The sequence below is a fragment of the Sciurus vulgaris genome (assembly GCF_902686455.1).
Source record: "Sciurus vulgaris genome assembly, chromosome: 6".
NCBI classification, from domain to species: Eukaryota; Metazoa; Chordata; class Mammalia; order Rodentia; family Sciuridae; genus Sciurus; species Sciurus vulgaris.
The window spans coordinates 144,477,109-144,493,177 of NC_136466.1; the positions used below are offsets into that span (position 1 = coordinate 144,477,109).

The 16,069-nt window shown below is 41.8% G+C and overlaps 1 protein-coding gene across 2 annotated transcripts in view; it reads left to right on the plus strand.

Moving 5' to 3' along the window:
* Positions 1-1,780: 1,780 nt before the first annotated feature.
* The window catches only part of MTMR12 (myotubularin related protein 12), an 86,599-nt gene continuing 72,310 nt past the window's right edge, over positions 1,781-16,069 (plus strand). The window contains exon 1 of one of the 2 annotated variants that reach the window (XM_079144486.1): positions 1,781-2,010. In XM_079144486.1, coding sequence (XP_079000612.1) covers positions 1,930-2,010 — 81 coding nt within the window. In that variant the 5' untranslated portion in view covers positions 1,781-1,929. The remainder of the gene's footprint in view (positions 2,011-16,069) is intronic. The other variant, XM_079144487.1, reaches the window with a different exon arrangement.

Here is a 16,069-nt window from a genome sequence, read left to right on the forward strand (position 1 = left end):
AAAGAATGATAAAATTATGGCATTTGCAGGCAAATGGATGAAATTGGAGAATATCATGCTAAGTGAGATAAGCCAATCTCAAAAAGCCAAAGGACGAATGATTTCGCTAATAAGTGGAGGATGACACATAATGGGGGGGAGGGAAGGGTTAGCGTTAGGGTTAGAGTTAGGGTTAGGGAGGGGGGCAAGTATGGAGGAAGGAAGTACTGTATAGAGGGTAAAGAGGGGTGGGAGGGGTGGGGTGAAGGGAAAAAATAACAGAATGAATCAAACAATGTTACTCTATGTAAATTTATGATTACACAAATGGTATGCCTTTACGCCATGTACAAACAGAGAAACAACATGTATCCCATTTGTTTACAATAAAAAAAAAAAGAAAATTCTAAAAAAAAAAACAAACAAACAGGAAGAGGTTGCTTTGCTCTCTTTCTGCCAGTTCCAAAACAAAGTAAGTTATGTCCTGTATTTTAGTTCTCCTCTACCAGGTCTCACTCAGATCAACTTGTTTAATTATTTTGCAGTGGGGATTGAAGGGATGGCTTCACACATGTCAGGCAAGTTCTCTATCACCAAGCTACATCCCCAGCCCTTTTTAAAAATTTGAGTCAGGGTCTAAGTCACCTAGGTTAGCCTCAAACTAGAGATCCTCCTGCCTCAGTCTCTGAATAGCTAGGATTACAGGTGTGTGCTACCGCACTGAACTTCACTTACATTGTATATTTACTTGGAGTGAATTTGGGAAGCTGGAGCACATGAAGATTAGTTGGGGGAACAAGCAAGATCACTGCTTGATTATAGCATACATAGTACCTGATACTTGAAAATTTAACTGCATATATTTATCAGTGTTTTCCACTACGCTGAATTTTTCAAAAGGTGGATCCCATTTTACTCATTTAACACAATGCTTAGTGCCACAGATTGAATTTATCATTATTACCTTACAGTGTCAAGGATCAAACTCATGGCCTCATGAATGCTAGTCAAACGTTCTATCCAGACCCCAAAGGTGAAACTTAAATTTTGAATTTTCTTTTCTATTCAGCCCCCAAAGGTGAAACTTAAATTTTGAATTTTCTTTGTAACCTTGATAAGAGCTTTTGTTTTTGTGGTGCTGTGATGGAACCGAGGGCCTTGTGCATGCCAGGTGAGCACGCTACTAACTGAGCTATATCCCCAGCCCTCTTAAGGGCTTTTGATATTCTGTTAGAAACAAACGAAAACGTTTGGGAAAATGAAGTTGGCAAAATCTTTTTATGATTACTCAAACCTATTGCTTAGTGTCTGTTAACTCTTGGTTTCTCTCCCTTTTTCTCTACATTTAAAATAATAAAGTTTAAACGCTATTGATATAGATTTGTAATTCATACGGTCAGACTCTACACTTCTGGACGTTTTATTACAAAGCAACAAGCAACCGAAGGGAGCAACGCGGCTGAATAACTGCTCACAGCAACTTAGTGACCGCGGGATCATTGGATGGCAGCGACATACTCACTATCCAATCGCCAGAAAACCCGGAGAGAACGCTCTCTGGATTGGTTAGCGGAAACATCTCTCCAGGTAAATTCAAGAAAGCCGGCAGCACCTCTGGCCAATCGGAGGAATTCTGGGGCCCGGCTTTGCGGCAGGAGGGTAGCAGAGAACCTGTCACCAGGGAACAATCTCCGCTGTCAGACCAGCCCTCCGCGAAGGGAGGGGCGTGGCCTCCGGCTGCGAGTTCCCGGCTGGTGGGCGGGGCGCGAGGGCCTGGGCGGGGCGAGCGGAGTCCGCGGCGGAGCCGGATGCGGGCGGCGCCGCGGCCGCCGCGGCCCTAGGGATGGGCGGAGCCCCGGCCGCTAGCGCTGGGGGCCGCCGCCGCTTCCCAAGCCGGAGACCGAGCTGCCTCCTCTGTTCCCGCGCGTCGCTGCTTCCCAGAGCGGCGGAATGCTGGGGAAAGGGGTGGTCGGCGGTGGCGGTGGCACCAAGGCGCCAAAGCCCTCCTTCGTGTCGTACGTGCGCCCTGAGGTGAGAGGGCGCCGCGCGGACGCAGCGTCGGGCGGAGTGGCCGGGACCCGGAGTATCCGAGCCCTGCCCTGACGCGGAACCGGCTGCTTCCTGCCGGTCTGCGGGGTGGGCGAGGTGGTAGGGTCCGCAGGGGCCTCCCCTCGGGCGGGGCCGGGACCCCCAGGCGGGCAGGCAGGTGCTCGAGCGCAGGGCCCCGCTCTCTCCGGATGAAGGGGCCGGAGCCGGGGAGGTCCTGCGGCTGGGACGCCCGGGGTGTTCTCGTGGGGAACTGGAGTTGTGGGCACCGCTGGGAGGGGAATGGCTCGTGTTCGGGACCCGCGCGGAGCCGCTTCTGAAGCCCCCTGCCCGGTGGGTCCGTCCGGCGCTGGACTTTGTCCGTGAGCCTTCAGGGCTTGCCTGTCTCAGCTGCCTGCTTCTGAGTGCCATTTGATTCCACTGGCGGGATACAGTGCACCACCTGCTGCCTCCCATCAGCGCTGCGCTGCGGGGAGAATGTGGGTCGGCCCTGGCCTCAGCCAGTCTCTGTCTGACCCTTGTGAATTCCCCTCTGTCATTTCTTTCCCCTGTCATCTCACCTCTCTTGCGGTCCCCCTGCAGTTTTACTGACAAGAAGTTCATTCATTCATCCATCCATAAAATACCTTCCAAGCTCCTACTGTGTGTCAGCCACTATTCTAAACACTTGTGATACACGTCAGTGAGCAGAACAAAGATCCTTGCTCTCTGGGAGCTTATATGAGAGGGAGAGGAGAAAGTAAGTCATAGATATATATAAGCAAATTATTTGGTGTATTAGAAGATAAGTATGGGGGGAAAAAAGGCATCCTTTTCAACCTTGAAAAGGTAGCATTTGGGCCAAAACTTGAGGGATCTGAGGGTTCAGGTAGCTGGGCCTGGCCAGGCCTGGTGAAGGCCCTGTAGCTGAAGGCTTGGAGGAGCACCAAGGAAACCAGCGTTGCAGAGGCCCAATGGGCAGGAGGGAGAGGTAAAGGCACATTTCTAGATCTTTTCAATGGTTTCTTGAAACTGTAGCTTTTAATCAATGCCTAATTAAATGCCTTTTTATTTTGGATTTGTTGAAGGTTTAATCTGCCTTTCCCTACAGCACTTTAATCAGCAACATACACACAACTACCAAATTCCTTATCTCCAGATGTCTTCTATTTTTCACCTCTGTACTGCAGAGACAGGTCAACTGTGGATTAGAGGTCTTAATCAGGGACTGCTTCTGCAAGACTTGCCTGGACCATATAACCTTTGCATATGAATCTTCAAATGTAAGATGAGTGCGTTTTCTCTAGCGGAGAGTACTTTTGTAATGAGCTCTATTTTTAGTCCTAATTTTCAAATAAAAACCACTTCCTCTGTTAGCACTTGATATGGAGTCAGGGTCATCTTAAATTTTCAGCAGACTTCCCTTGTAATCACATGTAAGTAATGTAGTCAGTTTCTTTTTGTGTCTTTTTTTGATAGAACCCTGGTTGAAGGACAAGTGATCTTTAACCTTTCCTCTTCAGCGAGATTAAACTCACAAGTGGAAAGTCTTCTGAACTGTGGCCAGAGTACAAGAATGTTCAGATTCCTCATCTACATGTTGTAATTTAATTAGACATGTTTTCACTTTTTGCCCACAGTTCCTGATATATTTCCTTTTGAGGGATAATTAGGGAAGGGGAGTGGTTCAGCCCCAAAATAAGCCTGAGTGGTTGCATTTTTCAGATCCATATAGTTGGCAGTTTTGTTTTCTTGCATTAAAATAATGCTGCGCAGATACTGTGCTTTGTTGTATTCTGATTCTAAAAAACATTTTGTAACAGGATAAGGCTGTCACCTAAATTATAGATGATTTTTTAAAGTAAGGGTAGGAGGAAGTGAGAAAGCAATTTATTTTTAAGTATATAGCTTTGCAAGACTTCACATTATGGGAAATGCATGTGAGCAGCATTGAGGCATTGTTTATTTGTCTCAGAGTCCTGGGTCTAGTAGCCTCTACACTCACCCAGTGGGATAGTCCCTTAGAGCACTTAAAGTTGTCATCCACTATTTCTACTCCTGTGTCCTTCATTTGCCTTTGGTGTATGGCTTGCTATCATTTCTTTCTTTGTATGGCTTTTGCTAGCTGGGAAATTGCAGGTTCTTATGTGCTTTTTTGTTGATAGGTGCCTGAGCTGCCGGAACAACCTTTAGGCCTTACAGTGTAATGTTAGCTACACCTGGGGATAAGCTTATTCTTGGCTAATCAGATCCTGGAAGGTTCAGTGGCAGTGACCTTCAGCATACCAAAGAGTTGATCAAGAGTCAGCACTTTGTGTTAAAAAGATAAAATAAAATATTTGATAAAGTATTTGAAGATAATGTTGTTGTTAAACATGGGTTTGTAGGGCCGGGGCTGTAGCTCAGTGGCAGAGCACTTGTCTAGCATGTGTGAGGCACTGGTTTCAATCCTCAGCACCACATAAAAATAAACAAATAAAATAAAGGCATGCTGTCCATCTACAACTACATAAAAATAAAATTTAAAAAAATGGGCTTGCATTTTCTTTGATCAAAAAAAACTGACCTTTGATAGCCTAAAATTAGAGATAATCGTTAACTCCAACTTTTAAATTGAATCTCTGCCAGAGTAACTTGTGTTCTTCTGTCATCAGTTCTCCTAAGTCAGTGAATGTGACAAGTAAAACTCTGAACTGTAGTTTAGGACCTTTGACCATGTTTTGTAAATTATTCAGAAAGTTACTAGTAAGTGGGAAGCTGAAGGCTCTAAAAGTTGAGGTGAACAAGAGAGAGGAATCTGGGACTGTATTGGTACTTGATGGTAGGTGCCTAAAAACATCTTAGCACCCTTATCTTAGCTCAGTTTCCGTCATAGGATACAAAGGATTTTGGTGCTTGTGTGTAAGGAACTATTGAGTGCAGAGCTCTGCTCCAGGGAGGTATCTGGTTGTAGTTTGGGTGCCAGATCCCTCTTTCATGTTAAAATACAACACATTTGAATTATTATTTTATCAGAAACTGTAAGTGTTCATTATAGAAGAATAAGACATACAAAAATGTTATGAATAAAGTTACTAACAACTTATAATGTATCCTATCAGATATGTGTTTGTGTACATATGTGTGTGTGTATGTGTATATTACCAAAATGGTATTAATACTCCTAATCATACTATTTTGTAATGTTTTTCACCAAAAATGTATATTATAAACATCTTACCATGTCAGTTGTTCAGCTGCAACATCATTTTAAATTAGCAAGAGCTAGAGATGTAGCTTGGTGGTAGAGTATTTACCTGGCATGCATGAAGCCCTGGGTTCAGTGTTTACTGCATCAACAAACACAAACAAACAAAACCTCTGCCTGAATAGAAATGCACAATGTGGTGGAAAGGTTAGGCAGCACAAATGGCCAAAGTAGATGGTCTTCAAATTCAAATGGTTTTATTAGGAACTTTCTCGAATGCTGAATGACAATTCTGATTCTTCAAGACTATTAGTTCTTTGCTCAGTTACCTTGAAGTTGTTAGCACCTTTTTGGTAATTTATACTGATTAGAATTTCTTAGTGATTGTACTCTGAAGCTTTTACATAAAAGACAATTTGGTGATCCTATGAGAAAGTTATGATTTAACAAGAATCTATTTCATTGTGCTAGGCAGTAATGTAAGAGCTTCAGGGAGGTTTCATGTTCTTTAAAACTGACTTGGAAAAATTTAGCTTTCAGATTGCTGCTGTACTTGTACTGATTTTTGTGTGGTCTTCAAATATGGTTACAGTGTACTTTCTAACAGAGCTTAGGTCAATGTTTCATTTGAATATACTAATTATCAATGACTTATTCAGTGGAGTTTTGGATTTGAAAGAGAATTTAATCTACTCCACCTCTCTAGTGTTCTTCCATTATATAGATGTGAAAAACTGAGACCTAACAAGGTTAAACATCCTGCCCAAGGGCACAATGGTATTGCAGAATAGACAGCAGAATTAAGAACTGTCTCCTAAAGATCCAGCAGTGTCAGTGGCTAAGCCAGACCCACAGGAACTCAGGAAAGGTTTTATGTAGATGTGGGAAGAAAAGACAGAAAAGAAATGAAGACTGAGAAGGGGCAAAACAGACAAACAAACAAACAATGGTTGTAAGCCCCCCCCCCCACTTTTTTTTTTTTTTTTTCATTTATCCCTCAGGGAAAAATTGCACAGCCCTTATTTAAGCCCATTTCCTTTGGTGAGGAGAAGTGAATTTGTGATACTGTATTCTTCCCAGAGATAGGACTGTGGATATATACCAAAACAAACAAACAAACAAGAAGCAATTCCCAATATACTTATTAGGCACTTCTGTGTCCCAGGATCTGTACTTATTTCATACTTTCAACAATCCTATGAAACTGATCCTATTATTAGAGATGTAGCTCAGTGGTAAATTGCCCCGGGTTAAATCTCTAGTACCCCACCCAAAAAATGTTTGACTCCCAGGCTCATTCTTTTATTCTTATGCTTATGAATGCAAGAAATATTAGTGAAACTTGCTTACAGTCATGCTTGGCCTTGTACACTGGAGTACTTTCTCATTGGTGTTCTCCAGTAGACTCTTCTTTCTTGGCTTTTGTTAGATGATCAGGTATGTGACTAGTAAGAAGCTGCAGGGACCCCTTAGCTTTTAGGCTCTAGAGGCAGTGTTTTCCAAAGATGCAGTTAATTAGTTTAACAGGTGTTTACTTAGCACCTGCTAAATACCAAACATTATTCTGGGTAATGAGTAGGAATATATCAATCTACAAAACAAAATTATTGAGATGATTTTTTTGCTGGATCATTGACTTTGATAACTTCGGTGGATAGATGTTAACAAGAAGATAATGATAACAAGAAAAGATGACTTATCCTAAAACAGACTTTCTCCCTCAGTCCCGGTAAATAAAAGTAGCTTTAACTAGGTGTGGTGGCACATGCTTGTAATCTCAGCAGCTCAGGAGACTGAGACAAGAGGATCATGAGTTCAAAGCCAGCCTCAGCAACTTAGTGAGGTTCTAAGCAACTTAGGGAGATCCTATCTCTAAATAAAATATAAAAATGGGCTGGGGATGTGGCTCAGTGGTTAAGTGCCCCTGGGTTCAATCCCTGGTGCCACAAAAAAAAAAAAAAAAAAAAAAAGAAAGAAAGAAAAAGAAAAGTCCAGATCCATTGGTTGCTTTTTCTTTCTTTTATTCTTTTTTTCATGGTGGTATTAGGAACTGAATTTAGGGGCACTCTATCACTGAACTACATCCCCAGCTCTTTTTATTTTTAATTTTGAGATTGACCTTCCTCTAAGTTGCTGAGACTGGTCTCAAACTTGTGATCCTCCTGCCTCAGCTTCCAAGGCACTGGGATTATAAGTGTGCACGACCACACTTTTTTTTTTTCTTTTTTTTTTTTTTTTTTTTTTTTTTTAAGAATCCATAACTCCACAAACTTTTTCTCCATTCCCAGCTAATTTTTTTTAATCCAGAATACCACCATCTCTAGCTTTATCTATGTGTCTTATCTACCTACGTACCTACCTACCTACCTATTAATTAATTTATTTATTTTCATTGCTGGGGATTGAGGAAATCAGATCTCTGGCATGCTATGCAGGTGCTCTACCACTGAGCAACCACTCCAGCCCCTTCCCCTTTGACTTTTGAATGCATTCAGTGCTTAACTCGGCACTTACCGTGTGTGAGACATACGGCTTTGGTTCTGTTAATAGGGATAGGATGCTAAAATATATAGCCAGACCCCTGTCCTCAGTCTGTCCACAAGTTTGTGTATGTGCATGTGTGCACACTCCTGGTGCTGGGGATACAGTCCAGAGCCTTGTACATGCCAGGCAAGTGTTCTACCACAGAGCTATATCCCCAGCTCCCCAAATAATTTGGGGGGGGGTATTGGGGATTGAACTCATGGGCCCTTGACCACTGAGCCACATCCTCAGCCCTATTTTATATTTTATTTAGAGACAGGGTACCACTGAGTTGCTTAGTGCCTCACTTTTACTGAAACTGGCTTTGAACTTGTGCGATCCTCCTGCTTCAGCCTCCCAAGCCGCTGGGATTACAGGCATGCTCCACTGCACCCAGCCCCAAATAATTTTTTCATGGTGGAATTTTCTCCTTTGAAAAAGGACAATAAAAGTTCTTCCTAAAAATCACTTTCTTAGCTGTGGCTTTAGCCTGATGATCTGTCCAGAGCTTCCGCTTTTTCTCTCCTGCATGTGCTTCCTGCAGCATATTCCTGGGCCAGATCCAATACCACATAACTTCTGCAGATGGAGCATCATAAAGCATCATGAGGCTCTGCCAAGCAACATTTCCTGTAGCATGATCAAACAGCTGCCACAGGCACAGCCTTCAGCTGAGCCAGAAACTCCTCTGTACCCTTCCGTCTCCAGTGTTACAATAAGGACCATTGGGGCTGGTGGTGTAGCTCAGTGATAGAGCATGTGCTTATTAGCAGGTGCAAGGCCTAGGCTTGATCTTTAGTGTGCATGTAGGTACACACATACACAGGACTACTGTCAGAATCTTAGTCTGTGGGACCGCACTTTAAAGTTTAAAGTTCTAGATCTTTCTATGAACATCCTCAACAGAATGTTTGATGTTTTTTGAATACTTCCACATAAAACTCTCCTATGCAACCGTGTGCTTTAGGAAGAATCTGATTTTTCAGGGACCAGAAACCTTTTTATCATTGTAAAAAGTGCTTACCTTATTATGATAAAGTCAGTATAGTAAGGTTGTATTTGGAAGTTAAAAATTTAAAAATTGCCCTAATTTATGGTACCCTAGCCAAAACAATTATTCCATTTTATAGGATGCCCAGGCTTTGTCTTTACTTGTATATCTCCGGTGATCTACTCCAATGTATAAAAATCTCATATGTGGTTGCCATTTTTGGAGATGGTACTGCTGATCCATATGAATAGAGCATGTTTTAATAGCTGAGAACCACTCTCTATTTCTCATCAGTGGGTTTGCAGTCTTTGACAAGAGAACATGTGAATCCAGAAAAGGGCTAAGGCTGAGTCCCTGACTTTGTTAGGGTTATGCCCATAGTAGCCAAATATGGGAACTTTTGTGAAGTTTAACAAATAGCAGAGGTTTTGGATAGATGGATTTTTGGTCAAATACATATTTAGCTTAATAAACCAAAGTTGTGTCAGTTTGACACCCTGAGTTTACTCTCATTGAAGTAGGTTTTATGGTGAATGGGAGCCATATAAAAATATTTTCTAAATCTTCAGTGGAATTGTTTAAAAAATAAACCTCTTGAGATATATTGGCAAGTTGGATTAAACTGGATAATTCTTTTAACTCCTCTGTTGCTTTGGGAGAAAGATGAAGGAAAGTAAAAGCAGAGAAGGACTCTAGAAGGAAGTAAATCTGTAGGAGAGATGGAAAAACCCTAGTGTTACACCTTTCCTTTATTCCCCTCTGTATACCTAGTAGATCACAACTCTAAGGAAAGCAAAAACTTGTCAGTAGCTCCTCATATTAGCTGAGGGTTAGGACATTTACTTTAAGCCTTGCTTGTGTTCTACCTGAAAAGTGGGAATAATAATAATAATGCCCATCTTACATGGTAGTTATGTATGAACATTTACATGGGGCTGGGAATGTGGCTCAATGGTAGAGCACTTGCCTAGCATGTGCAAGATTCTGACTTCAATCCCTAGAGCCACAAAAAAAATTATGAATTTATTAACTGTGATTAAGTATGTAAAACTCTAGACAGGGTACTTGGCATATAGTTAGCCTTCAACAGAAGTGAGTTACTGTTATTCAGAAATTGGTCAGAGTTGCTGGGGTGGTTTCATAAAATGCTTAATCATTAATCTTAGAGTACAAAAATGTTTCCCAGTTAAAGTATTAATCAAAGTGGAGTATTTTGTTGTTGTGGTTGTTGCCATGGTATCATGCCAAGAAAGTTCACTCCGTGTGGTAATTCTTTCTTAGAATATTTTTCACTATCTCTAAAAGTTTCTTTTCCTCTTTTCTTTGTTCCTTTATACATTTGAGAATGATTTGATTATATTTGAAATTCCAATCTAATGACAGCACTTAGTTGTTGACTTTTTTCATTATTAACATTTGTCCTTTGACATTTTGCTGGTTTCATTATAGACTTTATTTTTCCTTTTTCCTCAATTCTAATGGGCCACTGACAAAAGCCAAATTCTGTTCAGTCAACACATCTGTCCAGTATTCATTTATGAATATTGAATAAATATATGAATATTTATAAGTTTACAAATGAATCAAATAGAATCATAATTAACCTAAGTAAAATCAAATTATGTCTTGGAATAATAACTTTATTTCAAAGGCAGTTGCAAGACTCTGGTATTTTGATTTCATATTTAAATGCTTTTCCCCAAATACTGAAATCATATTTTCTTCTTGTGTCCTTATCTGTCATCATTTGGTACAGACCTGTCTGGAGGGCACCCTGTCAGCAGTGGCATGCTAACTCCATTGGTTTTTTTTTTTTTTTTTGGGAAGGGGGGGATTTTAGCCACAAGACAGAAGAGCTTAAGTGTGGGTGGTGGCAAAGGAAGTCCTGGCCACAATGGCAAGATATTTTGAAGTCTACCTTTCTCTTTGGTCAAATCATCAACCTCTGTTTCAGACAGTGGTCCTGAGCTACTGGAGTTTATTGATTTTTTTTTTTTTTTTTGTTACTAGGAATTGAATCCAGAGTCGCTTTACACTCTTAGCTGTATCTTAAACCCTTTTTATTGTTTTTATTTTGAGACAGGCTCTCACTAAGTTGCTTAGGAACTTGCTAAGTTGCTGAGGCTGGCCTCAAATTGGAGATCGTTCTGCCTCAGCCTCTCAAGTTGCTGGTGTTAGAGGCATGGACCACCACGTCCAGCTGACTGATGATCTTTTTCTTTCTCTTTTTCCTAAGAGAGTTTTAATACCTGAGAATGCCTTGAAGGAAATGAGCCCAGTTTTTGAAATCAAAAATCTCATCACATGCCTGCCTTCTTTGTAGGTATAAAATTGAATCCTTTAAGATCCATCATCCCAGTGTTTCCTTGTGCTTGGAACACATAATGATTCTTTCACTCTTTGTCTCCCTGCAAAGTTGTACCTCTTGCCTAGGCAAAATAGCACTTTCTGTAGTGGCCCAGTCTGTGGTATTGGATATTATGTTAGTTAAAGGAGTCTGGGACTCTGTCATGGGATGAGTTGTTTCTCATCAGCAGGACCTGTTTTATCTCCCAGGGTGTTCTGGGTGGGGCTCCATGTTCACATCTCATGCCTTCTCCTTTGACCACAAATACCTCTGTTGACCCCTCTTTTCTTACTTTTACCCACCTCCCTGCTTATCTGTCATCTGTCTGTACTCCCTACCCCAACCCAGCTTGCTTAGTTTTTTGCTTCAGTTTCACTTGCCTCAGTAATTCTTTATGCTGCTTTGCTCTTGGGAGGAAAGAAGTGGCTGCTTTTTTCCTTTATATTTTAATGACCATTGTCTGCTACCTGCTGAGTAAAGAAGATGGTCTGTGTTCAAAAGATAATGAAGGAAACCCCAGTGTACATATAAGTAGTGCCTAAGAAACTCCATATGTCAGCTGTGATCTGGTTGGCAGACAGAAGAAAGCTAGGGGCATTCTTGGATGCATAAGAATGACCCTCAGAATGGTGAGATTGAGGCTGTCACTGTGGCTGGTGCTGAACAGAGGGACATCTGGGGAATAAACCTCTCTGTTGGAGGATGTGGTGGAGGTGCCATGATATCAAAGGGGAAGACCCTTTGATTCTGGAGGTTTCCAGTACTGGTTCAACTACTTGTTGGTGGCCTTAGATGTGGATCTTCACCCTGTAAGACTTCTCACTTATAACGTGTGGATAGTTTCAATGCAGGCTTATTTTGAGGATGAGGAGAAATAAACTATGTATACCCAGCTCAGGACCTGACAAGTGGAAGATACTCAACAACTGCTAGATGCTCTTATTATTAATAATCACTTTTACTGGAAGATTATTTGAACAATGTTTTTGTGTATCCACCATTTGCTAAACACTAGGTTAAAATTAGGAATCCAAAGAAACAATGTGTACTTGGGAGTTTCACATTCTGTTTGGGAGACTATAGATCACCAGATGGCTCTAATGCATGGAGGTAGGAGCTGCCTACTTAAAAGGGAGGGGTACTCAGAATGCTTCAGAGCAAAGAGGAGGAGGGTCCACTACAGAATCCACTGCAGCATCTGGTCTCCTATGAAGACTGCGGAGGACTTGGAAAGGCCAGTGTTAAAGTAGGATTTGGTGTGGGAAGGAGGGAGATAATGTAGCAGGCAGGCAAGAGGGACAGCTTGAAAGACTCATAGGTATGTTGGGACTGTGTTGTTAGAGCATCTGTCCCCATCTCTTATATAAGACATGTACTCATGCATGAAAATGAGAGAGAAATTTTGAGGAATAGAATCTAAGGAGCACCTCTATGACTGAGATTTGAGATTCCCTGCCACCCCACCAAGGATTCCTTCTTTCTGTAAAATGCTGCTTTACCATTAGGTCAGTCTGGCCCTTAGTGAGCCTATAGGCACCTTCTCATTTGTCCCTGCTTTCTCTTGTCCTTCTTTTGCTCCAAGGCATTGAGCTCCTCCTAGCTATTTGGCTAACTTAAGAGTTTATAGAGCAGTTCTGAGGGAGTTGGTGGAGGGGGAGGTACAGAAGGCAACACCATGTGTCTCTGCAGCTGCCATTAGTCACATCTCATAGCTTAAAGAATAAGGCAGTGACAGCTCTGTAACTGCCACCTGACACCTTTTTCTCTGGCATTTACACATCCCAACACCACTATATAATGTGGTAGTTAAGAGCATGGCTTTGGAATCAGAACTCTCCTACTTGCCACCTGTAAATTTGGGCTGGATATTTAACTTCTGTAAGCCTCAGTCTCCTGATCTTTGGAATGGGAATAAGAATAGTGTCTAGCCCATAAGGTTGCTATTAGTCTTATATGAGGCAATCCATAGAAAGCTGTTAACACAATACCCAACATGTAGATTTACCATTTTTGTTTTTTTGTTTTTTGTATTTTGTTTTTGTGGTGCTTGAAATTGAACTCAGGGCCTCCTCAGTGTTAGACAAATGCTCTGCAACTGAGCTACAAACCAGCCCTGGAGTGTTAAATTAGTTACTGTTCTTCCTTTCTTTGGGCATCAGTTGGTTCTGATAGAGGTGAACTTGACCTACAGTCTGGTCCTGATAGTGGTAAGACTTGACCTACATTTCCCTTGTGCATTGTCTTTCCTTGCACTCCTGGAAGAGGCGGGTGTTTGGAGATGGGAAGGAGGTGCCATGATATCATAGAAGAGCCTTTGATTCTGGAGTTTTTCAATCCTGATTCAGCCATTTGATGGTGACCTTAAATATGGGACTTCACTGAAACTTCTCTTCACTTGTAACATGTGAGTAGGCATCTTCCATGCAGGCTTATTTTGAGGATAAGAAGAAATAAACCACGTACACCCAGCTCAGCACCTGACAGGGGTGCCTTTGCTCTTGAATGGCAATTGCCTAAATGCTACACATTATGATTTGAAGACATTTAAATGAATTTTTTAGGAGGGGAAAAATAAATAATTTGATAGGAAAATATTGGTCTCTGCTATATTTTTCATTTCCAGAGCTGACCTTTAGGTAGGAATTCATTGCTTGCAGGCCCAAAACAGTGAGAGGTAGAATTAGAAGGCAAAGTACAAAGGAAAAAGGAAGGAAGGAAGGCAAGCCAATGTTTGAAAAAACAAAATAAAGGTTAAGGAACAAGTCAGGCATGATGGTACATACCTGTAATCCAAGCAACTAGGGAGGCTGAGGCAGGAGTATCACAAGTTCAAAGCCAGCCTCAGCAACTTAGGCCCTAATCAACTAACAAGACCCTGTCTCAAAATAAAGAACAAAAAAGGGTAGGGATGTAGCTCAGTGGTTAAGTGCCCCTAGGTTCAATCCCTGGTACGGGGGGGGGGGGGGGGGGGGGGTAGTTCAAGGATCAGAAGTACTAAACTTGGTATCAGAAGGCCTGACTTTACCATCTAATCAGCTGTATGAACCTTAGGCATGTTAGTAAACTTTCAGAGCTTCATTGCCCTTACCTATAAAGTAGGGATGAAAATACCTTACAGGATTGTCAAGTTAAGTGATGTAAGACATGTGAAAGTGGGCATAGTAAAACCTCCAACAAATTATATTTTTGTGTGTTTCGTTAGATGTGTATCTTTGTGATAACAACGCTTAGTCTGAAATGCTGTCTGGGGTTCTCAAATAGCCTTATGACGTGAGCACTTTTTATGGTTGAGAACTGATTTGCAAAATAAGTATTTAAACAGCATAGTCCTTAAAGACCAGGTACACAGTCATCTATGTATGTGGTCTGTTACCTTGGGACCAGACAGAGATTGTCATTTAGTCTTACTGCATGTCTGCCTCCCTGGCTTCAGATGCTATTTCTCTTGGTTTATTGTCAGAGTAATTGGTGCTTGTAACTGCCAAAGGCAGTGCATAGTTAGTGGAATAGAGCTGTGGTCAGCAGCAAAGCTATTACCTGATCATGCTTTCAGAGTCAGGAGGCTTATGGAATGAGCCTGCTAGTCAGGCTAGCTCTTAAAAGAGCCAACCCCTCCAGCCAGAAGCTGGGAACCAGCAACCCTGGGATCTAGCTCTAGGAAACAGATCCCATTTCCCTTTCTAACTCCCTAGAACTGGATAATGGATGGATTCATTCGGACTCTAGCCTGTATCCTCAGTGGCAGATCTTCGGAGTCAAAGTTTGATTTTGTATATGCCCCTACTCCATCAATGAAACTAAAATATATTTCAGAAAGTCAGCTAAGGTAAGAATGTAACAGTATTTCAGTAGAATCTGGCACTAATCATATACATAGTGTGTAGTCAACTTTCTATCACTTTAACAGCTTAAAAAGAGAAAAGGTTTATTTTGGCTCACTGTTTTGAAAGTTCAATCCTTGTTTGCTTGACTTTTTACTTTTGAGCCTGTGGCAAGGCAGCACATGGTGGCAGGAAAATGTGGTAAGGCAAAACTGCTCACCTCATGACCGTATGCAGAAAAGAGAGGAATGAACTTGGAAGTCTCACGATCCCTTTGAAGAGCATGCCTGCAGTGACCTAAAGACTTCCCCCTATTATTATTCTTTCTTTTTTTTTGCCACCTGGTGCACTGAGCTATAGCCCCAGCCCTTTTTAGTTTTTATTTTTAGACAGTGGCTCACTAAATTGCCCAGTCTAGCCTCAAACTTGCCATCCTGCTGCCTTAGCCTCCCGAGCCACTGGGATTACAGATGAGCAGCACTGTGCCCAGCTCGGGAATTTGTATTAGATTTATTTCTTTAACCTCCTAAGAACTATGTCTGGCATTAAAGAATAGTACTGGGATCAAGAAGTATTTGTCTTTATGTATTTTTTCATGTGTGTGATCTTTCAGTGAATTTTTATTAACAACATACTTTATCAAGAGTTATATACTGGAGTTGAGGCTTAAAATCCATAAAGGTATAGCCTAAGCCCTCAGTTTGTGTCTTTGGTTGGCCACACAGACTAGGTAAGAGATTATTGCACTACAGTGTGAAAAGTACTGTAATGGAAGCATATAACGGAATGTGATTTGGGCGCCTACAAAAGGTAGCCCCTTCACTGTTCTGATGGAAAAAGTTTGGATCTGAGAAAGCTTCACAAAGGGGTTGCATTGCATGGACAGAGGATTGAATGGGGAGTTGAATGGATAGAACTGGGGATGGTAAATTGGGTGGGCCTAATAGGTGCATGGGAGCTAAACAGGTGACACTGGCGGTCCCAGGAGTATGTGAAGTGGCGAAGGATGGTGACCTGAAGTAAGAGAGCAGCAACAGGCAGGGTAGATGTGGATGGACTTAGAGGTGTTAAGAAAGCAGAGCACAGTAGTGAGAGGCAGGAATAGTTAAGAGTGACTCCCAGGTTTCTGATATGATTAGGGAGCAGAGCCCAGAGGAGCAGGAGACTAGGGAATGGAGGTAGTGACGAGCTGGCTT